Source organism: Gallinula chloropus (assembly GCF_964237585.1).
Source record: "Gallinula chloropus genome assembly, chromosome: 3".
NCBI classification, from domain to species: Eukaryota; Metazoa; Chordata; class Aves; order Gruiformes; family Rallidae; genus Gallinula; species Gallinula chloropus.
The window spans coordinates 22,265,752-22,288,590 of NC_140087.1; the positions used below are offsets into that span (position 1 = coordinate 22,265,752).

Consider the following 22,839-nt stretch of genomic DNA (forward strand, 5'->3'; position numbering starts at 1 on the left):
ACAAAACCCCCACGGAAACTCCCAACAGCTTTTCGGTTTCCCCGGACATGCAAGGAAAAGAATATCTGGCTCCAAATCTTTAAGTGTTACTCACTGGAAAGATACGAAGGGATTTTCCCCGTAACTATTCTGTGCACCTGAATATGGTTATTACTATTATAAGACTCGCTGCGGCTAGATGTATCGATGTTCATACAAGATCAGCCTTAATTGTCTTTTATTCTTGCGGCTGCAGCGCCTAACGGGTTGGGTTTAAAGCGGGGTGCTGCGCCGAGAGCCCTGTGCAGCCAGCGCCTGCGGAACAACGCCATGAAGCTCCGAGCGCAACAGCTGAATAATACTAATAATTACTAATCCCGACGAGCGAGGAATGGCAGAGCGTCATTTTTAAAAAAAATTGGGCTTTTTTTTTTTTCCCCTTTCTTTTTAAAGTCCGACACGCAGCGGCCCAGGAGGGACCCCTTCCCTCTGCGTTCCGGAGGGAGCTGAGGCTCCCGACCAGCCCTATTCCCGCGGGGGGTAGATGTGAAGGGGGCTGGGGGGAGTTCTCATTAACGTTTATTGCGGGGTGCGTCTGCCGCGAGCCGGGGTGGGATGGGGGGGGGGTAGGGTGGAGGAGCGGGACAGTTTCGGTCGGGTCGGGGCGCGGCGAGGCCGGGGGCGGGCCCGGGACAGCGGGGCGGCCCCTTCCCCCTCGCCCGGCCGCCACGGCGGGGGCCCCCTGGTAGGGCGGCGGGGCCGGGGCGGCGAGTGCGGGGCGGCGCTGATTGGGCTGCGGGCGGCCGGGCCGTGGCAGCCCCCGCCCCGCGGCTCCGCCCTGCCCCCGCCGCCGCAGTGACACTAATGAGCGAGTTCTTCCCACCGGTCTCCTGCCTGGAAGTGCTGACAGATCAAGGCAACAAATTTCAATTACAAGCCCTAATTTGTGTCCGCAGAGCGTTTGTTACCCATGTCAGTCCTGCCTGGCCCATCAGACGGGGCAGAACGTGGAGGAGGAGGAGGAGGAGGAGGAGGGGGAGAGAAGGAGCGCATCTGCAAAAAGGAATAGGATTTTTTTTCCTCTTTAAACCCCCCCGCAAAAAAAAAAAAAAAAAAAAAACAAACCCAAACTTGGCTGATAACTCGGATTTAAAAAGAAAGGCGAGGAAAAACCCCAGCCCCTTGCCTGTGCGGTCGGGAGAACGGGAGGGCGGCCGGCGCGGCGGGCCGGGCGCGGGTGCCTGTGCCGGCGGCCGCGGCGCGCCTGGATGCGCGGGCTGTAGGGGGGCGGGCATGGCCGACAAGCGCCGGTCCTCGCCCGGCACCACCATGAGCCTGAAGGCTCACGCCTTCTCCGTGGAGGCGCTCATCGGGGCCGAGAAGCAGCAGCAGCAACAGCCGCCGCGGCAGCCCAAGCGGCGGAAGCTGGGCGGCGAGGACGAGGCGGCGGAGGACGAAGGGGGCAGCGGCTGCTGCGCCAAGAGCTCCCCCGCCGCCGCTGCCGCCAGCAGGACCTGTGGCGACATGGAACTGGGCTGCGCCCCCCGCGCCCCCGCCGGTGAGTGCCGCCCCGCGCCCCGCCGCTGCCTCTTGCCGTGACTGCCGGGCGGGAGGCCCGCTCCTCCGGCTGGGCTCCGGTTCCCCCGTTCCCCGACCGCAGCCGGCACTCTCTTTCCCTGCTATTTCTTCTGTCTTTCCAGACTGCATGGGCAGCCTTCCCCCTCCCCCCCCACCTCCGCCGCCGGCGCTAACGGTTAAAACCCGCGGCATTCCCCGGGACAGCGGACCGGGCCCCGGCCGGCGGCACGGCACGGCACGGCTGTCCCCGGCGTTGTCGGGGCGGCAGCGCGGTGGAGCAACAGCTGGGGGCTAGTTTCCGAGGAGGGGGGGAAAGTGCTTATACAGCACATAGGTATGTGTGCAGTGCTAGAAGTGTACATGCAACTATGCCCCTGTGCGTGTGTGTGTATACACGCACAGTGTGTGTATTTGTGCGCCTGTAGCCTACTGTACATGGGCGCGAGTGCACTTCCACGCTGCGGGGGCAGAAGGCTGCGCCCGGCGGCGGTCACGCTAATCGCGCCCTAACCAAACGAAAGGTGCCGCCGGCCACGCACTTCAGAGCCGCTGCCCCCCGCCTTGCCCCGCCGCACGCCCGGCCCGGTGCGCCGCGGCCTTGGGCTCCGCGTCGAGGAACTGAGCCCGACGGCTCGGCGCTCCTTTCACCGCCCGGACGTCCCGGCGCGGCCGACCGGCACTCGGGTCGCCCCTCCCGTCCCGGTGCGCAAGGCCGCGGCCCAGGCCCCGGCCCGGCGCAGCCCGTCAGCCCGCCGGGCTTTCGCGGTGGTGGGTCGGCGGGGCTCGGCTGGGGCTGAGGGAGGCCCCCGGTCGGGAGATCCGAGCTGCCCCCGGCTCCTCTCGCTTCCTCCGCTCTCCGCTCTCTCCGCAGGCGGCTGTGAGGAGGGCTTCCTGGCGGCCTCCCCGCCCGCCTCCCCCGGCGGCTCCCCCAAGGGTTCGAGGCCCGGATCGCCGCTGCCCACGCCACAGTCGCCGCGGGTGGACCTGCAGGGCGCCGAGCTCTGGAAGCGCTTCCACGAGATCGGCACCGAGATGATCATCACCAAGGCGGGAAGGTAACGGGCAACCGCGGGCTCTGTCCCAGGCTCGGCTGACCGGAGGGCGGAGGGGATCGCCGGGCGGGCACATCAAAGCGGGCAAAAACCGGGGGACACCCCCCGTTCCCCCCCCCCCCCATGACGCCCCAGATTTACGAGGCAGGTAGATGGCGATAATTTTAGATGGGCACGGGAGCATGTGGCGTTTCGGGTTTCCCGTTCATTAGGGCGAGGTCTGGGAGCGCCGCGTCCTTCTGAGGGGAAACTGTTCCCCTCTCCAGTGGATACACATGGTAAAAACCTGGGCAGCATAAAAGTATCCGAACTTATTAGAAATTACAAAAACATATTTTATTGGATCCATATGCCACCTTCTACGTTTTCAGAGAGGCTTTATTAATGATTGAAACGCCGTCTTAAACGGCACAAAGCAACATTTGTCTTAAGAGGGTCCAGTCGGGGTATTTCTGTTTTATCTTACAGGTGCATTGAAGTAACAGCAAAAACCAGTTAGCCGCGGTCAGGTTCGCCCGCCTGCTTACCCTGAAATAACCGAGATAGGGCTTTCCTGGCCAGTAAAGGCTTCCAATTGTATTTTTAAAAATATATATATAATTTAAGGTCAGCAGCAATGCTAAATAAGCTGGGATGGCTTTCAGATTTCTAAGACACAGAAAAGCACCCTTCATTAGCTTGCAGTCAGCTCATCTCTAGGATGGGGTTTTTTTTTCCCCTCACCTTAAAGAATTAACTTTCTTGTTAAAAAGCGAGAAACGCGTTTTTACTAAAAGAACCGCATCAGTTAATTACTTTGGGTTTTTTTTTCTTCACAGAAGGATCTAAATAACAAACCTTTTTTTTTGAGGGGGGGTGGAAATTAACCTCGTAGATTCGTTTCTGCTTTCAATAAAGAAGTTTTACTATACCTTTCAAAGACAGAGTAGCTCTTGCACTTCACCTTTAGTAAGTTGCAGACAGGAAGTTCCGTCTCAATAAAGACCATATTGTTGGGTTACAGCATGGCACGGTGGCTTTTTTTTTCTTTTTTGAAAATATAACTGCATTCTTGCACTGTTAGGATTGTTTATCACCGTGGATTTAGCTTGCTGAGTTGCTGCTACAGAGCCGATAGACCGTTTGCTGCTGTTAGCTGCAACTCCAGTGTCAGTCTGCAGTTACTGCGAGCATTGGTCTTCCTGGGTGGAGTTGTTGTTTGCACATCTCCAGAAATCTATTTCTAGCTAATATCTCAGGCGGCTTTAAATGCGTGCACTGCTAAAGAAAAAAATCCCGAACCCAAAATGATTTACTGTCTAACAATAAAGCTGAAATGATGTGGTAATAGCTGTACTCCCAAAGCGTATCCCAAAACATACGAAGCATTGTTCGAGTAAATGCACTTTAGAAATCTGTTTTGACATATCGAATGGGCCATTTCATGGCTATGTAACTGTAATCGTCCAAAAGGACTCTGTAGGCTAGAAGGAAGAACGAGAAAAATCCCACGAACCGGTTACTTTTCCCAAACAACCATTCCCGAGTCTGTTTCACATTAAAAATGACCTCTCTCTTTCCACGTTCAGGCGGATGTTTCCCGCAATGAGAGTGAAGATCTCAGGTTTAGACCCACATCAGCAGTATTATATTGCTATGGATATTGTGCCAGTGGATAACAAAAGATACAGGTACGGTGACTTTTTAAGGCGAAAAACATATGATGCAAGCGATAGGGAGCTTGGCTATTGGAACAAAACGTTAACACCACATAAATTAGCAGAAGGTGTTATTTAACTCTCCTTCAGATGCTTATTTACATCCCAATGTAAATGGTGCCAAGTATGCAAACCCAACTAAAATTTCTCTTACGCTGTGCATGTACTGTGGTCAGATGCTCAGGTTTTGGCTTTCCAGTGCGGTCAGGAAATGTTAGCATATTTTATTCCTCATTATGTTGGTCGGAATTATTTCCTATTAACAAATAAGTATCAAAATGCACATTTTTTTTCCTAGTCCTAAATGGCATTAACATTAATTAATTACAGTAATAGCATCGATGCCTGATTTAATGGCTTTCTTGGTCAAGCTTCAAATTGATTGTATCGTGTAATTTAAAAGCTGTTTATCACTCGGTTATTCGGTTGCTGAGATTTGCAAAGGGCAATGTTTCTCATTACGTTTTTTTTTTTTTTAAAAAAAAGAACCGATGGCACTGTTGTCTGAAGAATAGGGTGAGGAGCAAAAGTAGTTGTTCTCTCAGCATTTAAGAGTAGGAAATATGTGCTGAAACTCTCGCTGTTAGCAAGGGTGGTCGTGTTTGCGTGGCGGGGGGGGGGTGTTAGTTGGACTCTGCTGAAGCCACTGGCCCTGTAGAAAGCTGTGCAGGATCGGGCCCGCCGCAGTTACTACTGGGAGCTGTATACACGTTTTGTAGGTCTTGCTTTGCAGATGCAATCCCGTGCTCCGCAGGAGCCAGGAGGAGCCTGGCCAAGCAGTTCCGTGGGGGCAGGATCAGGTCCTTTCCCACCGCTGGTTTGATTGTTACAGCCCTGTACTTAGCATAATGCAGGGAAACCCGCTGCGGGTTTAATTGCAGAGCTAGGAATATTTCAGTACTGAGACTGAAAGGTTGGTTCTGCAGGAATGCTGCCTCCTTTCCTAAGCAAACACCACCCTGTGGGGTGATTTTGGGGGGTTGTGGGGGTTGTTTTTGCGTGTCCTTACCTCGTTGTCCTTTCCGTGTGCGGTGTATAAGGCATTTCTTAGGACTGTGTCAGGGTCTGTGTTTTTTCAACAAGGTGCGAAGTAGGAGCTCTGAGGATGGCCGGTACATGCAGTTAGGGGAGGCTTTTCTGACTGTACTTCTTCCTTTGGACCAGTGCAGTGCAGCTCAAATGAAAGCCCTTTTCAAAGCCCTTTTCGTGCTTTGTGTGGCATGTGTGCAGTTTGCGGAGCAATCCCAGTGTATCATTGCCAGAGGGTCCGAGCAATTCCTTAGTTCATAATTTTATCCCAAGTTGAATACAAATGCTAATATTAAAAATGAAAAGCCAGGTATGTTGAATATAAGTTGTTTAAACCCCCTTTCATTGCAAATAAATACAGTTGCACTGAGTAGCGCTGTCGGTCCAGGGTCACACGTACGTGGTGCCCAGATAACTGAAGTAATTTAACAAAAGTTGTATGAAGGGGCAATATTTTCTCAACTGACAAATTGAAATTTCTGTAATTATCTATTAGTAACATACCGTTAGCCTTCTCCCAAAAACGGAAATGTTTTACTTGATTCCCCTTTTCATTCTTTCCTGCACAATGATTTAAAAACATTTTTTTTTATTGCCATTACTTTAACTTTGGAGATTCATGTGCCTTTAGAAACTGTCTTGCAGATCTTTACATTTGAAAGGCAGATTAGCACTCCCATATGCAGCCTGGTCTTTAGCTGTCATAGCAGACAGCAAAGCTAAATGGAAATCAGAAAATTCCATGTGGGTCAGACTTCTAGCAAAATTGGACCTTGCTGTAAATATTTGGAAGCTGAAGGTGTTGCTCAAAATATTTTATGTGTATTTATGACTTAACTTTTGTAGGGAAAGCGCGTATTTAGTATAATCTAACAAATATAAAATAAATGAAAAATGTTACAACAGTTGAGTTTGTGATCTGTGTTTGAAAATGTGTCTACAGGAGTGAATTTCACCACCATTCCAGACTTTAGTTTTACAATTTGATATGAATTATATGGAGCGATGCACATACCAGATCATTTAATTTCTGATTATGTTGTTGGTCTTTTTCTAGTATGTGGAAACAAATGATTTGGTAAAATCTTTCTTGTTTTTAATTGAAAATGTAGATGAATTACTAGAATTTTACTGTACTTTAAAAAAAACCAAACAACATAAAACGTTGAAGTTTTTAATTAGCGCTTTTAAAAATTGCCCTGTGAAGTGTCTGCCTTCAAAATAAGTTTTCAACTAAAGCAGATGCTATTTTTATCAGAAAATGACTTTGTCAGCATTGGCCTGTCAAATGAAATATCAGGCGTGTTTTTTCATTTTTAAGCTTTTCTGCAATACTATCCAGGAAAATTAATATGATCTTGCAGAAATAGCAAGAGCATAGTTTGACAGTTCCATTATTTTTCTTAATCATAACGTTCTTTCCCTTCAATAGCTTTATTTATAGACCCTTATATGAGACTCAACATACTAAATCTTCCAAATATGGAATTACTACTTGATTAGATGAATGAAGAACTAAATTCTTCCCTGTTTGCTGATGCCTGTTCAGAGCAGAGCTGTAGCAGTTAAAGAACTGACACCAGCTTAAAGCTCAGTGTGGAGCCTGGCGTTACAATTGTCACTGATTTTAAGAAGACTGAGGTCGGAGCAGAGCATGATTTTTAATGTTACTTTTGCAGATATCAGAACTATGTTCTGAAACTGAAAAAAACCCCAAACAATCCAAACCCAACAAACCCAAAGTTGTATTTATTGTCCTCTCATGTTTTGTTAATTGATGGATTCTTGCTATCTGTATGGGCCTTAATTTATTAGCACTGAATGGATCTGATAGATTATTTCAGGTTTTGTGGTTATAGGTGTTCATTTCCTTTTTATAGGTATGTTTATCATAGCTCCAAGTGGATGGTGGCTGGTAATGCTGACTCCCCAGTACCGCCTCGTGTTTATATTCACCCCGATTCACCTGCCTCCGGGGAGACATGGATGAGACAAGTCATCAGCTTCGACAAACTGAAGCTTACCAATAATGAGCTGGACGATCAAGGGCATGTGAGTACTACTCTTCTGCAGTATTTTATGTAGGCACATTGCTCAGCGCTGGAAGCCTGACGTACAGCTTCAGGGTGCCAGAAATAGGGTTGACTTTTCAGATCTGTTTTGGAACTTTACCGTCCAGATTAAAAATCTCCCTACTTTCTGCTCCGATAATTAACTGCTTATTAGAGCCTGCTGTTTTACTCCCCCCTCAAAAACAGAATTCCTCTGCAGAGTAAGCCTTTACAAGGCTAAATTGCCTAGTCTGAAGGGGCAGAGTTGCTCTCATGTTTTCCCACCGAGTGTGTTACTCGCAACTTCTGCTCCGATCAAAAAGGACGCTTAAATTCACAAGAGGCTAGAAGAAACATTAATAGTGTGTAATAACTTCATGTGAATAAAAATACACTTAACTATTTTCTTAACCTAAACATTTGTGTGAAATCCCATGAGGTGTTAATAATTGCAGTCAAAAACGAACAACATGGGAGCTGGGCTCACTCTGATAATGATTTATTGCATACCTTATGAAGCAAGACCCTTTCACAGCTGAGGCTCATTACTTCTGAAAAAACTGGCGAGGACGTATGCAGGACGAGTGTTCTGTTTGCAAGTTCTAAATTGTTTAGTTATGACATTATCTAATGTGACAAAATGTGTTATGTTAATATTTCCTTTTCTCTTCAAAACTGTTGAAACATGACAGATGTAAGCCAGTATCTTTCCAGCAATCCCTGAAATAGTTCTACTTGACACCTTGGGAAATAATTAAAAAATGGGAATTGCTTTTAGCCAGGGTGAAGTCCTTAATTTTGCAAAATCCTGTAATAAATGGCAAATGTTGGCTTCCTTTCAGAAGGAGCGTTGAGTTCCAAGTGGTAGGATTTTTAAGATGTTGGAGGCAAGTTTTGAGTCAGGATGTGGATTCCATTGTCCTCAGCGTAGCCCGATTTATTAACCAGGATACTTTCTCCTTGGTGGGAGTGAAAATAAAAGTTACCAGTCACAGAGTACAAAGATACTACGTGCATCTATCAGTATAGTTGCAACTCTGTGACATTAACCCAGGTATTTCATCAAAACACAGTCCAACTGTGAGACTTCTTTTCCCCCATGTGCGTTTGCAGAGGAGATTAACGTGAGACTGGTCATAACTGTGCAGGAGGTGCAGCTTTTATATTACAGAGGCTGGAATACAGGATACTGACTGCATGGAGCTAGCAAATGTGATAGCAAGAGTGAAAAGCCTTTCTTTTGTATGATGGTGTTCATAATTTTATTGCTGTCTTTCTTAAAAAGAACATGGGGGTATTCACAACTCTCAAGTTAGCAGTGCTTTTCTTTAGGCTTGTAAGAGAGACGTTTTACATTGGTACTTTCTGGAATTACAGTTATGGGGTGACACTTGACAGTGTCTGAGTTCAGGTTAGCACACGTAGTTCCCTTAGTTTCCCCAGAATTCGTGCGTTTGCCACCCCTCTGAAGCAGGAGTTGCTTTCTCCGAGCCCCCAGTCTGCTGTAAGGGCTTTAAAAAGTGTAGTGGGTGTGAACGGGTAAATGTCGCGTTTCCAGTGGATCTGAGGCTGGCTGTTTTCTGTGCTCACTCATTCCAGAGGGGTGTTACGTGGGTACCATGGTCCACCCGTCGTCCACTTGCAGTCACAAACTGCCCTGTGCTACATCCTGGCTCTGTAGTGAATCGCATTACTCTGTTTTTCCATCCTGAACCTTAGCTTTGTTTTTATTCCGGACTGAAACCTGTGTAGCATACACAGCACGCTGTTACTCATATTGTGGGGGGATATAAATTTTCTGGTCTTTAGTTAAGTGTTTCGATTTGGAAACTAGTGAAGCAAAGCCCTAGTACAGTGATTTGAGACACATTGAACTGATTCAGAGCTATGGCAGCGCCCCTCCTCCCCAAAATGGAAATCTAAGTATTAAAATAAAGGACAAAAGAAGGATGACTGTAAAATAATTTCATATTTCTAAAATCTGGGAAATTGCAAACATGTCATTCATAATTACCAGAAAAGGCAAAAGCAGAAAGCAGAAAAGTGTCTCTTCCAATGGGTACATTTTTTCTTTTAAAGCTATGGTAGTGTGGAATGCTGTATTGAAAAAGCTATGTAGCCTCTGAATGCCTCCAGCAATAATGGAAAACGAATAATCATATTTTGTGATGAATATAAACCCCAATTGTTTCTCATAAACAGGAAGGAACCATTTTTCTCATGAGGGTACCAAAGGAGGGATTGGGCATTAGAAGAACTAGGGGTCACGGCCATACTGTCCATCAAATATTTGTTTTTACATCAAGTGTTCTGACTCTCCCATCCCTCTATGGGAAATGGGTTATATTTTAGATTATTAGAAAGGGTTGTTTTTCTTTTCCCCTACTGCTTAGACAGAATGGCTCAGAGAAAACTCAGTGGGGTCTCTACACTCTGCCATCGTTCCTCCAGTAGTTCAAGCAGCGTTGCGCTTACGCTGTTGTTCTTCGGGTGTGCTTTCCATGCTGTCTGGTTCTGGGGCTTCAATCCTTGTCAGAATTGTTCCTTTATTTTAACTGCTGTCCTCAGAGGTGTCAGCTTTTGACAAGTTTTTATTGTTAGAATCCCAGGGGTAGGTTTTGATCTTGCTGGCGTTGAGATAGGGAGCTCACATGACATCAATCCAGAGCCCTTTTACCTATTGCAGAGTTCGAACTCTCAGAATCAGTGAGAGAAGTGACCCACATGGATGGGAATGGAGAAAGGATTTGCAAACGGAGGTGAAAGCAGTATTCCCATGCAGTATTTATACCATCGTAGCGGCTCGTGGCTGCCAGCTCCCCTTGCATTGCGTTGGCCTGGGGTTAGCTTCTTGTGGAAAGAGATCAGCCATCTCTTAAGATGACTTGCTTCGCTGCTCAGACCCTGTCTGGGCTTCTTGCTGCCTGCTGCTATTTTCATCAGTGTTTGAGTGGGAGTTTGTGACGACATCATTTTACAGCGCTGTTCTGCAGAGAGATCTTGAAGTACATCTGCACGTAGGACACTCTGATACATGGGTTCATTGCAGGCTGAGGAGATCAAGCAAAATCTTTAAGGATATGTTTTCCGTGTGTGTTTTTGATCTCAAAAGGGAGTCCCAGGGTGAGTTCTCTAATTTGGAAAGAGTGCGTGCTTAGTCATTAAGACACATACTGTGGCATTTGTGCCTTTCATCTGACTTGTGATGGTAAGGAAAAGTAAACCTGCATTTTGCAGTTGACACAGAGAAGCCTGTAGTCTGGGCACTCTTTGTTAATGCCTCTCATTCCTCTCTCATCTGTGGAGTTAGTACTGCTTTGTAAAAGCAGTTTCTCCCTCTGGCTGGTTAGAGCTGGCTTATTTTTTCTATTTTGATGCAGTTTGTAATCTGTATTTCAGTAGAGGGGAAAAGTCAATATTTTTTATGCTATTTTCCATGCCTTTCAACCGAGTATTTTTTGATGCAGAGAAACATCTTTTAACTTTTAGTGAAAATGAGGCTGTTAGCGTGTTAATTGTTCCTCAGTGGTTGTTTTTTTGTTGGGTTTTTTTTCCCATTTGAAAGTGGGGTGAGGCTGGAAGCAGAGGCGGACTGTTACTCTGCCCGGACTTGGCTCCAAGTAACAAGCTCTGCTTACAGTCAGTGAGCAGTTATATGTTCTTGTCACAATGAAAAGCTGGGAAACATCAGCATTTGCACTTGCAGTTTTTGTCTTTGTGGAGAGGGTATCCATGTTCCACGGCCTCACACACTCCCCTGACTACAGAAAGCCTGAATGCACGGGCTTTGCAAGGAAGAGAAAAGAGGCTTTTTGGCAAAACCAGTGGCAAGGTGAGGGCCATGCGGGGTGGGGAGGTAACTGTAGTCTTTGTACCACCGAGCTGCTGGAGGATCGTTGTTTTCCCCATGAAAGAGTATCAGGCTCTTGCTTGCTCTGGCTGTAGTGATTGTGCTGCAGTGGTGTCCGAGCTCGTGGTCAGCTCTGAGGTCTCATCACAGCAGCATCTCTCAAAAGCCATATTGCAAAGGGACTCCCAGCTTGGTGAGTCTGCCAGTACTTTGGCCACCTGTGGTCTGCCAGGCTGTTGCCGTGTACTGCTGCCTACCTGCAGGTTCCCAGCTGCGGTGGTATCATCTGATGATGATGTCTTGACAGCTGCTGTGGTCAAAGTGTAGTTTTACCTTTGGTAGGAGAGGTTTATTTCTCTATGGAGTGTTTTGGTCTTGCCCTGTGAGGGGTTTGTGGAGAGAAGCAAGATCTTCAACCCTAAATGGGAAAGTAATGCCAGTTTGTGTTTGACACTTGGTGGGACTCGTCCTGGTTGGGGTTTTTTATTGGCTTTTAAGGGTATGAAGGGTAGGTTGCCGTTTCTGCAGATAAACTGTTAGATCTCATTTGTGCTGTTAAATGTGCAAGAACTGCGAAGTGAAAACCCAGAATCTCGTTCTTTGGCTTTTTCCTAACAGTAGCTTTAGGTGATGCTTAGAATGTTAGAGCTGAATGGGTTTTGGAGTGCATGTTGCCTCTCCATGTCCAGTCTTTGCGGTGTTGCTCTTTCATTCACCTGGGCTCTGCGGTTCCGTGTTACTGAGAATTGAGTCATGATCATTAACAAAGATCCCATTGTACAAGGCACAGTAGAAAATTGAGAGAAAAAGATGTTCTTGTTACAGATTTCCTAATTGTCCAGCAGTATGTCCGTCCGTCCGTGTGTGTGTATATATATATATATATTTATATATATAATTTTTTTTCCCCAGTATAGCACAGAGCCAAGCCAGGTTGCTCTTAAGAGATGCCCCGGATCAGTTTAGGTGTAATAGCCATCCAGCTAGGGAGTAAGAGGCATTCATCTCCTCACTTCTGTGACTTGCCTTGTTCTGATACACGAGCGGAACTGCTGGTAGCTGACTGGGGGTTATCATTGAGTGCGGGCAGGTTTGCCGTGCAGGCCAGCAGTAGTTTGCACGGCAGAGCTGATGGGGTGAAGTAATAATTGGGGTGGGAGCGGGACATGGCATGGGACAGCGATGGGTTTGGACAGTGGAACACAGCTTTCTGTCATTGCTTTTTTTTTCTGTTGCACCAGTACCTCCCCTGGTGTCACTCGTTGTTCACAGGAAAACAGGGTCAGGCAGGTACTGTCTTCTCTCTGATTTCACTTCGCAGGTCTTTTCCAGCAGAGAACTGGAAGGAGTGTTGTAAAAGGGAATACACATTTGCACAATAAAAAATCCTGCTCTGTGTAAGACTTCAGAAACTGGGAAAGGCTTCCTATGAGAACATCCATCAGGCACTCTCTGAGCAAATTAATTGGAGCCTGTGATGTCACTGTCAAAACCTTACTTACAGGCTAATAAACCCCCTGGTTATCCAGAAACTTGGCTTATCCAAAATGGGGTCATGTCATCTGGCCAGGACGAAGTGTGTTAAACTAGCCAAACTCCAATTTATCCGCATGAATGTAATGTCCTCTATGTAATTCAGATGAATGAACTTCCACAGTGTCTGGCATAGGGGCTCTGTCGAGTCCCTCAGCACATGCATATTCCGAGGTTGCTCAAGGAGTAGGAAATTAAAAAACTTTTCCTGAATGTTGATTAGGGGTTACTAATTTCTTAGTTGAGCTTCCAATTATTTTTTTTCTTGAAATATTCTAGTTTAGTCGTGGTTAGCTGAAGTGGAATGAACCAGATGGAAAATTCTGTATTATAAGTTTCTCAAATTTGGGAGCAATACCAAGAGGTATTTTTGTGTTTAGTTTTATGTACTATGAGTTCATATACTTCTTGTTTATACTTTGTTCTAAATTGAGGTTTTGTATGCTGGGTTTGTATACTGATATTATTGATATGTATTGTAAATGTAGGGTTATTGACTCTTCAGAGTTTTAGGTTTTGGTATTTTATTCTTAAGTTTCTGCTCCTTCAGAGTGTTAGAGTCTCAGCTTGCATTAAAAAAAAATATTTCTAACCTTTGGGATAACAAGAAAAAAATGGACCCTTGCATATCCTGAAATTTCCCAAACCAAAAAAGAAATTCTGCTTCTGTTCTTCTTGCTACATCAAACCCAGGCTTCAGTGGAAAAAAGTGAAAAAACTTTCATAATTCCGTTGGGACCAGGACTTCACTCCTGAGCTTTGGTTTTTTTGGGGGTTTTTTTTGAGCCAGTTTCTGAATTCAGAGCTCCTGAGTCGTAATTTTTAAATGCTTAGGGTTGGCAGTAACATAAATGCACAGGGATTAGGCTACTGTAATAAGAACCTTCAGAGGTTAAAGAAAGCATTTGATTTCCAGTAAGTGGCATGGTAAACACATACCATAATCTGTTCCAAAAAGCTATTAGTCCTGAAACAGCAGGGTGTCCTTTCTAATAAATGTTATCTTTTTCCTTTCATGACTGCATAGATTATCCTTCACTCCATGCATAAATACCAGCCTCGTGTCCACGTCATCCGGAAGGACTGCGGCGATGACCTGTCCCCTGTCAAACCTATCCCTTCAGGAGAAGGGGTGAAAGCCTTCTCTTTTCCAGAGACAGTTTTCACCACTGTCACAGCATACCAAAATCAACAGGTAAATTGAGCTTCCTGCTTAGCACTTTACAGGCTTTTCAGAGCGGACCATGGAAGTAAGAGGCTGGAGAAAAGCAGGCATGTTTATTGTATCGCTCACTAAAAAGCGTTGTCTAAACCCTTCCTGTATTAAAAGCAGCTCTCACTACAAGTATTGTAGCAGTGCCTGGAGGCTGTAGCTAAGGCTTCAGGACCTGAGGGCTAGATGGTGCAAGCAAAAAGTCATTCTTAGTATGAGATCACACAGTCTAATTGGCATAGTTAATGCTGTCTTAATGATAAATACAGTATTGAAGCACAAGGCAAAGAACAATCTAATTTTTAAAGGTGGTTTTGTGCTTGTAAGTGTAGATACACATCAGGATAGAATTTTTAAAGTGCTTTTGTTCCTGATTCAGGAACAGTGATTTCAAAACTCCGAGGACCCTAACAGAGAAGCTAAGGTCTGAAGAAAGTTGCAGTTGTGTTTCCTTAACTGCATCCACAATTTATCTGGGTCCACACAGATTTAAACTCAAAAGTAAACTGCAGGTTGCGTGACTCCAGTGTTTGGCTTTTATTACGACTTGTGGTACATGGTGACACCACAGTCTTGTGACATTTTATTAATTCCATGTAAGTTATTGCAGCTATCTTTTGGGAAATCATGCATGTCTTGCTGTCTTTACAAAGAAAAGAACAGCAGAGTCATGTAAATGCTGGAATAGAATTATTTGGTGCCTACTCTGTTTGCATGACTTGGGAGTGGGTTTTGGTGGGGTTGCTGTTTGGGGTTTTTTTATGGAGGATAATAGCCTAGAGATAATCTCTGTTTTCACTTTTCCTTCTTGACCCATACAAAAATAAAATTTAATTTAAATTTTATTGCAGTTAGGCAGTATACTCTCTTAGGTGAAGAATGACATTTGCCAGAAGATTTTTTTCCTCAAGAATTCCAACCTGACGTTTGGTAGTATTAAATACCTATTAGCTTCTCTGGGGATTTGCAGAAATAATGATCAGAAGACTGGCCCTTGTTTTGCTGTGCTTCAGGACAACCATTGTAAACGATGCAAATGTGGAGATGTTTCTACTCCAGTCAGCTTAATTTTGTCAGGATAGTAATTTTGTGTGTTTAGCTGAATTTTCAGGTAATAGTTCCTTTAATAATCTTCACAGATAACTCGTCTGAAGATTGATAGGAATCCATTTGCCAAAGGGTTTCGAGATTCGGGACGTAACAGGTAGGTGTTGGGGAAGGAGGTGGGCTTGTTCCTCCTGGCAGAATCAGTTTGTGAAGACTGGTAGGGGGCAATACCTGTAATGACAGACAAAGGGGTCTGAGGACTTGAATTCCCTACTGTGATGGGCTCCCATTCCTACTCCTTTAACCATCTAAGTCAGTTGTGGGTTGGCACATGGCTTGGCTCATGTACTCAGGTTTCCTTTTGGTAGAAGGGTGGTGTACCATGAAGGCTGCAAATGGAATTCATGCATACAACAGTCTGTGATTTCACACTGTTCCTGAAATCTCCTTGTTTTTCTGGCTGGAGACAAAAATTGCAGATGCCAGCATCAAACTATAAACTCTTTCTTGCCTGCAAGTGGCATTTAGGATGGGTGAACAGCTTGTTGTTTTCTTTTGAAGGGGGAGAAATGCAAGTCGGCTCTTGGAGTAACTTTAGTATGCTTGTCTAGGCATGGGGACACCTGTGTTCAAGTGTCTGTTCAGCCTGAGGAGTTTTAAATCCACTTCCTAGGTGAATGCCTTTCCTACTGGGCTGTAGATGACCTTGAAAGGAGCCTGCTTTCTACCTCTTCTGTTGTAATTGGACTGATTAGTTGCTTGTTCCCTCTTAGTCCGTGAATCTTTCAAAATAGCAGTTGGGAATCTGAGTAGTGCAAAGTGCAGAGTTGGGTCTAGTCCCTGCCACCAGTACTGACGAGGTATTTCATCCAAAAACTACTTCATGCAAAATACTTAAGCCTGTTACAAATTGCATGTTAAACCATTGCAGCTAAAAGAAGCAGCATTTAATTGTGGTGTGTATTATACATCAGTTCCAGTGACCACATTGCGTTTGGTGTCCACAGCTGCTGTATTTATGACCTGGCCTTGCAGAGGGAACAAACTGTGTGCTGGTAGGAATGGTCTGAGAGCAGCTTTTAGTCACTGCTTTATTGAGCTGCTCTGAGCAGAGGCTGCAGCGTTACAGCCTGGTTTGTGCTTCCAGCCAGAGTTACACAAATGCTGAGACTGGACAGCAAGCGAGACTAGTTTCTAGCAGCTGAACAGTTACAGAAGGCGAGGGATAGCTGTAGATTCACAGGGGTAGCTGTAGATTCACAGGAATGCATTTTCAGTTTGTACTCTGCGTTTGCTGGTCACTGAGATTTTTCTCTTCTACCAAGAAGCGATTGGTGGTTCTCTGTCCTGGGGCTGGGAAGGGATGCTCCAGGTACCAGCATAAATAGCGTTGTCTTCCTTTGCAGCCTTCTAGGCTGATAGTAAGTGAACAGTAACTTCTAGGTAAACGTGGTGATCGAAGACACAAAAACCGTTGGGGAAGAAGAGAATTGCCATACGTGCCCCTGTTTGACAGCTCTCTGTAGGCAGTGTCTCTGCTGTGCATGCCCTTTGCAAAGCTGTAAAAGAAGTACCAAGGATCTCCTGAGAAGTGTCAAACCATGACATCTCTGGAATTTCTGAGTTCAAATGAAATTAGAATTTCTTCCATAATGCTCTGCAAAACAAGAGAAGATGCCCTTGAAAATAGAGAAGGGAGGATCATTCAGAAACCAGTCCTGAACTGGATTTAGTGTGGTGGGACAGCCCTGGTGTTACCCAAGAACAATATAGGTGTAGTAAGAGTGCTGCATCTGCAACCATTCAAATCCGCTTCTAGGACTGGGGCTATCCAGAGAAGGTGGGTTTTTGTTTGTTTATCTGCTGGGAACAAGTTTTGTTTGAGCGTTAGAAAAAAGCAGGATATTTGAATTGAAAGACAGTTACAGTTTATGGAAAAGGATTAGAACTTCAGTTCTGTAGGAAGGGCCAGTGTCTGTAAAATATTTCAGAACTGGCAGTAGATGAGGTCTGAATTCTTTTATTGTAACAAACACACTGCAGAAGTGGCTCTGCAGACTTAATCCACTGTTGCCTTACTGAAGTCAGTACTGCTGTTTTCTTTGGTAGACTCTGTGGTGCTGAGTAAGTATGTTTGGGCATGCAGCTCAGATTTTTAATTGTGGAGGAAAACTTATTTTTAAAATGACATTACTGGTTTACTCAACTGATAATTAATTTGCTGATGATAAATATTAAAATTAAACCTTAATATTTGGTTAGCGTCATTGTTCTAGCTGGTGTAGTTATCACTGAAGCATTTTAATCTGCTACAAAAGTGTAAAAAAACCCCAACCCTGTGCTACCATTATATCCAGCTTTTCAATCTTTACTTATTGCAGCTATCTTACTTTACTCTGTGCTGCTGCAGGCGGTAATTCTGTTTAATTAAAAATATTCCCATTCAGTCCCACAGGCTATTTTACAGGAATCAGTAGCTTCACCTTTTAAAAGCATTCCCTGTGCATTTGCAAAGCGCAGCAGAATTTATGTGCTGAGAATAGTTTCATTCTTCAGTTAGGCCTGAAGTTTGACCTTATAAAAACTTTTACTCAGGAAAGGACCAGAATTTCTCCCTTTAAATACTTCAGGAAAAACATAACTGTTTTGTTAAATAAACTTGGCCATTTGATAGCGCAAATTAGGGTGGTGATAGAATGTGGAAGTTGTTGGAAGGCATCTTGTATAAATTATCGCCTCGGCTGCGCTCCTCCAGGAGGTGCCTTTTATCTCCACTTTAACTAGAAATGAAAACTCACCATTACTGCGGAAAATTAAGGCTATCTTTTTAGTCCAGGTCCAGCTAATAAATACTTTATAAATGTTTCCTGATGTGCATGTGGGATACTGCTGGAAGGGCAGTGGGGAAGAAGTACCAGGGAACACGTCGGTAGCTTCAGCTCGGTCCATTTGCACAGTCTGAGTTTACAGAGCGCTGCTGCTCAAAGGCAAGTGCTTGGATTTGGGGTGTTTCTGGTACTGAGGCTTAACAGGCCTTTGGGCCCCAGCAGCCAAAACCAGCAACAGAATTACACCTCTGAGGTGCGTTATTAATAAAATTCTGTCAGAAAACAAATGAAGCTTTACCTTTAGGAAATACAGATTCGTTCAGGCACTGCCTGCCACAATTGTCTACCCAGTTATTCCCATTTTGACACACGTTTTGGGGGGGGGAAAAACAAGACACAAGATCTTTAGTTTCCAGTGGGTTTTTGCTCAGCACATAATAACCAAGACAAGACTGCTTTATACATTTCAGTAGCAAAAGAGCTGTAGACCCATGCCTTGCTGATGTCCTGAGCGTGATAGAAATTGTCAATGGATCACCTTTGCTCTATGCAGAAATAGGAGATCGTCCATCTGCCGTTAGAGCAGCTTCTCCTAAGGAAGCGTCATACTAGGAAAACATTTAATGTCATTTTAGCCAAGCCTCCCCTGTCAAGCAATCCTCCCAAAAAGGCAAAAAGTATTGAAATAGAGATCTGGATTTCCAGAATTGGGAGACTCTGTGTGCTGACAACAGATCACAGCAATCTCAGTCTTACAGGACACAGGGTTCTTTTCTGAAAAGCAAAATTAACTTCAAAATAATCCTAAAAGTTACTATTTTTTATAAGCTTCTGTGGTAAAGTATCCCGAGACATGTGGCAGGACACAACTTTCTTTCATGACACTGTGATATTTTTGCTCTGAATAGAATGGGACTGGAAGCTCTGGTAGAGTCTTACGCCTTCTGGAGACCTTCACTGAGGACACTTACATTTGAAGATATACCTGGGATTCCCAAACAAGGTAATGGTCATCTTTGTGTTCTTTCAAAGCAAAGACGCAGGAAGGTAAAGCTCTGCCCATCCTGCTTTACAGAAGTCTAGCTGCATGTGTCCTTGCAGAGAAAAAACAACCAACCAGCAGGCCATCACCTCTCATCCACTTATTGTGAGTTAGAAAAGTAACTTAACCACTGTGGCAATACAAATGTTACCCTGTAAGGATAAATCAGATCGCATTCGGAGGAAAACGCCAGTTGTTTAAGTGTGGAATAACCTGTTCCTTAGCATTACACAGTGGCTGGATGGGCGAAGGAGATGTCATTTATAGACAACTTCTGTTGTACACAGCTAAGTTCCACTGTAGGAATTACTTGTATTTTAAGGAAAAGAAAAAGAATGAGAGAAGACATGCCCTACTAAGTAATTAAGTAGCAAGCTTAATTTGGTTTCTTCCTTGGAAAGCCGTCTTGATTCTTGAAGACCTAAAAATCGTTCAGTAAAAGTCCCGACAAGCTATCTGCATCCTAGAGCTTGAAAAAAATGGATCTCCTCTCTATTGTGCTTTTTCCTGCTCCCCAGTCCTTTTTAACCTCTTATTTTCCACTTTCCTCATCGTACAGGTAGTGCTGTGAGGGACAGAGAGGGGTCTCTGTCATTTTCTGAGTTCATTTTATGTCTAAAGTACCCCAGTGCGAATAGAAAAACCTCTCCGCCTTTTCCCAGGCGAATCACACATCCTACTCCTGATTCTTCACAATTCCTGCTACCAAATTTACAAACATCCTTCCTGCTTTCTTGATATGGTATTGCAAACTCATTAAGTGTCTTCAGAGCAAAAATCCAGAAAATACGTAAATACCCAGAAATCTCTTCTGTCAGGTTCTGCTGAGCCCGCTCTGGAGAAATCTTGGGCATCAGTGCTTGGTCTAGGCAATTGAAAAGTTTTTTGTGCCAAATCGTAGATATGTTGGATGAGGCTTGGCAGAGTTTTGGGCAGAGCATGGGGGTGATGGGTGGTCCTCAGAAAAAAGGCCTGTAATGAGCTGTGCATCAAATACCTTGTCAGACCACGTAAGACTGAAAGGCAGCTCGCTATGAAGTTAATCTGTCCACAAGACAGGCCAGCTGTATTGCCCTGTCTGTATCTTGCAGGGTAAATGCTGCCATGAACTTCTCACTTCTTTTTCTGCTGTTGCCTGAGATTAAGGAGCTTGTTGAAGTTAGTGTTGATATTCAGAGGATGGGAACTGGCACCCTTGAAAAAGCTTTAGGTGTATATTATGTGAGACAGGAGGTGATTCAGAGGCTTTGCAGAAGGGCCCCATTAGGCATTTGTCCTGGTTGTTGGTGCTGGAAGGGCTCATCTTCAGGTAGCAGAGGTGTTAACATTGATTGAGAGAAAAATAAACGTGCCTTACATCAGGATTTCTGGAGTGTGGTGGTGTCTCATTGTGCTTTGAGCTTGTGGAGCAAGAAGCAGCAGGCAGAGTTCAGTAATGTTTTTTTCTTGTTACTGGCTCACCTATCAGGAAAGCTTGTTAGCGTATTGACAGAGTGTGTCTGCTTGCAGCATCCAGCTGTTTGACTGAACACCAGAGCAGCCTTTCTTGCTGAGCACCTTTCACCTGGGAGACCGTGAAAGGCCCAGAGTAGTTTTTCTATGCTGGTTTTTCAGGGAGATACAATCTCTAAGAAATGGCAGCACTTCTTGCAGCTGTGAAACTTTCAGTCCTGAGAAAAGACTTCACCTGTAGCAAGCATTGTGTTTTCAGGAGCATTCAGCACTGGTATTCATCATGTAAAAATTTCTGATACCAGTAAATGAACAGTTCACTGGAAACCTAAACCTCCACCTACCCATCAGAGAAACGAAGCAGCCATACACATTATTCAGCCTACACTTTTCCTGGAGTCGTTCTGAAGTTTCGTTCTCAAGGGGTTTTGTTTGTTTGAAGTTGGAAGTTTTTGATTCTGAAGTTTTGTTCTGAACTTCACGTGAAGCTGTTGAACTGTGGGAACGTCCATCATTTGAGCTAAGGAGCCGGTTCCTTTGCTGGTGTTCAGGCAGTGAAAGTCAGGCACAGAGTGCTTGAAACACTCTGGGGTGTAGCAAGAGCATGGACAACACAAAATTCTTCATTTTGAAGAAGGTTTTCTGTGATGTTGTACTTACTGTCTACATATTAGCTGTCATGCAGTGCCCTTCCAGTGTCAGATAAGGAGTAGCTAAGCTGAGGGCTGTCGGAGTTCTAAGTATGAAGTGGTGGCTGCAAAAGCAGAACTGCAGTTCTCATTGTTTGTCAGGTTGTTTCCTTAAAAATATACCTGGGCCATACATAGTCGCTCTCTCCTTCCCCCGCCCCCCCCCATGCATATGTACAATATTGGTTTTTAATTAAGTTGTGTATCATGTCAAGGGTTATTATCAAAGACAAAGATCTTGCTCTGTCACCTAGGAAGTGAAGCTTCCCCAACATGCTTCTGACACTGTGATACTCTCTTCCAGGAAATGCAGGTTCTTCTACTTTGCTCCAGGGATCTGGCAGTGGAGTGCCATCTACCCACCCCCACCTTCTCCCGGGTTCCCCTTGCTCATCTCCAGCCTTTCACCTCAGTCCCAACACTAGCCAGCTCTGTAGCCTTGCTCCAGCTGACTACACAGCTTGTGCCCGCTCAGGCTTGACCCTGAACAGATACAGCACTTCCCTGGCTGAAACCTACAACAGGCTCACAAACCAAAGCAGCGAGACGTTCGCACCCCCCAGGACTCCCTCTTACGTGGGTGTGTCGAGTAGCACCACTGTGAACATGTCCATGAGCGGCAGCGACGGGGACGCCTTCAGCTGCCCGCAGACTGGCTTGTCTATGCAGATTTCAGGGATGTCTCCACAGCTGCAGTACATCATGCCATCCCCGTCCAGCAACGCCTTCACCGCTAACCAGACCCACCAGGGCTCCTACAACACGTTCAGACTGCACAGTCCCTGCGCTCTCTATGGATACAACTTCTCCACCTCCCCTAAACTGGCTGCCAGTCCTGAGAAAATCGTCTCTTCCCAAGGAAGTTTCTTGGGGTCCTCGCCGAGTGGAACCATGACGGATCGGCAGATGTTGCCCCCCGTGGAAGGAGTGCACTTACTTAGCAGTGGGGGGCAGCAGAATTTCTTTGACTCTAGGACCCTAGGAAGCTTAACACTCTCGTCTTCTCAAGTGTCTGCACATATGGTTTGATGAAGCCTTCAAGTAAAAGTACAGTATGTTTGGTGTCTACAGTGTATTTCCTTTGGAATATGGAAGGACACTCGATGTAGCTTGTAAAGTGTGTGTATATATAATATGAGGAAGTTTCACTGAGTTTTTGACTTGCTTGTGGCCAGATTATTCCCCTATTTTGAGTTACACAGAGTTTGTTGCGGCGCAGGCTGCTGTAGTTTTCTGGTGTAATACACTTAGTTGTATAACACGTTGGGACATATGCAACAAATTAAGTAAGACTTCCTCCCCTTTCCCCCTCCTCTCTTCCAACCCCTTTAAAGAATGAAATGACACTTGGAGTATTAAAAAAACACAAACAAGCCCACTTACATTTCCTATAGTACTAGTGAGTTTCTTTAAAGCATTCAGACAATGATAAGCTGATGCACCAAAGGCATTTTACAAGTTTCTTCTCTGTTATAAGGGATATGAAGGGTATTTGGACTTTTAAGTGTTAAGCATCCAGCATCCAGCCTAAAATAGAACTTTAGCTGATGGATTATTTACAAAGTAAACGGAAAGATCAGTTTGCCTTCTCATGATACACTGTTGTTAGCTTATCAAGCACAGTATTCTCACTAGGATTTTCTTTTCTTTTTTTGTTTTGGTTTGTTTTGTTTCAGTATTAGTCTAGATTTATGATTAGGTATTTGAAGACAAATAATGCATATTCAATTTGTGGTGATAGGAGTAATTTAAACTAACAGCAGGAGAAATGGCGTTCCTTGATACAGAATGAACTTTGG

At 44.9% G+C, this 22,839-nt stretch overlaps 1 protein-coding gene across 1 annotated transcript; it reads left to right on the plus strand.

Moving 5' to 3' along the window:
• Positions 1–1,105: 1,105 nt before the first annotated feature.
• On the plus strand, positions 1,106–22,455 carry TBX18 (T-box transcription factor 18). The gene is made up of 8 exons (XM_084262448.1): positions 1,106–1,537; positions 2,429–2,612; positions 4,178–4,279; positions 7,216–7,387; positions 13,797–13,964; positions 15,122–15,186; positions 18,766–18,860; positions 21,345–22,455. Exons 1-8 carry the CDS (start codon positions 1,273–1,275, stop codon positions 22,067–22,069), a joined length of 1,776 nt encoding a protein of 591 aa, XP_084118574.1. The 5' UTR covers positions 1,106–1,272; the 3' UTR covers positions 22,070–22,455.
• Positions 22,456–22,839: the final 384 nt, after the last annotated feature.

Excerpts from the sequence above, each read along its gene's own strand:
- TBX18 (XM_084262448.1), top strand. The coding sequence starts at position 1,273 with ATGGCCGACAAGCGCCGGTCCTCGCCCGGCACCACCATGAGCCTGAAG. Across the intron at positions 2,613-4,177 it reads ATCATCACCAAGGCGGGAAG|GCGGATGTTTCCCGCAATGA; the intron begins GTAACGGGCAAC and ends TTCCACGTTCAG. Across the intron at positions 13,965-15,121 it reads CAGCATACCAAAATCAACAG|ATAACTCGTCTGAAGATTGA; the intron begins GTAAATTGAGCT and ends TAATCTTCACAG.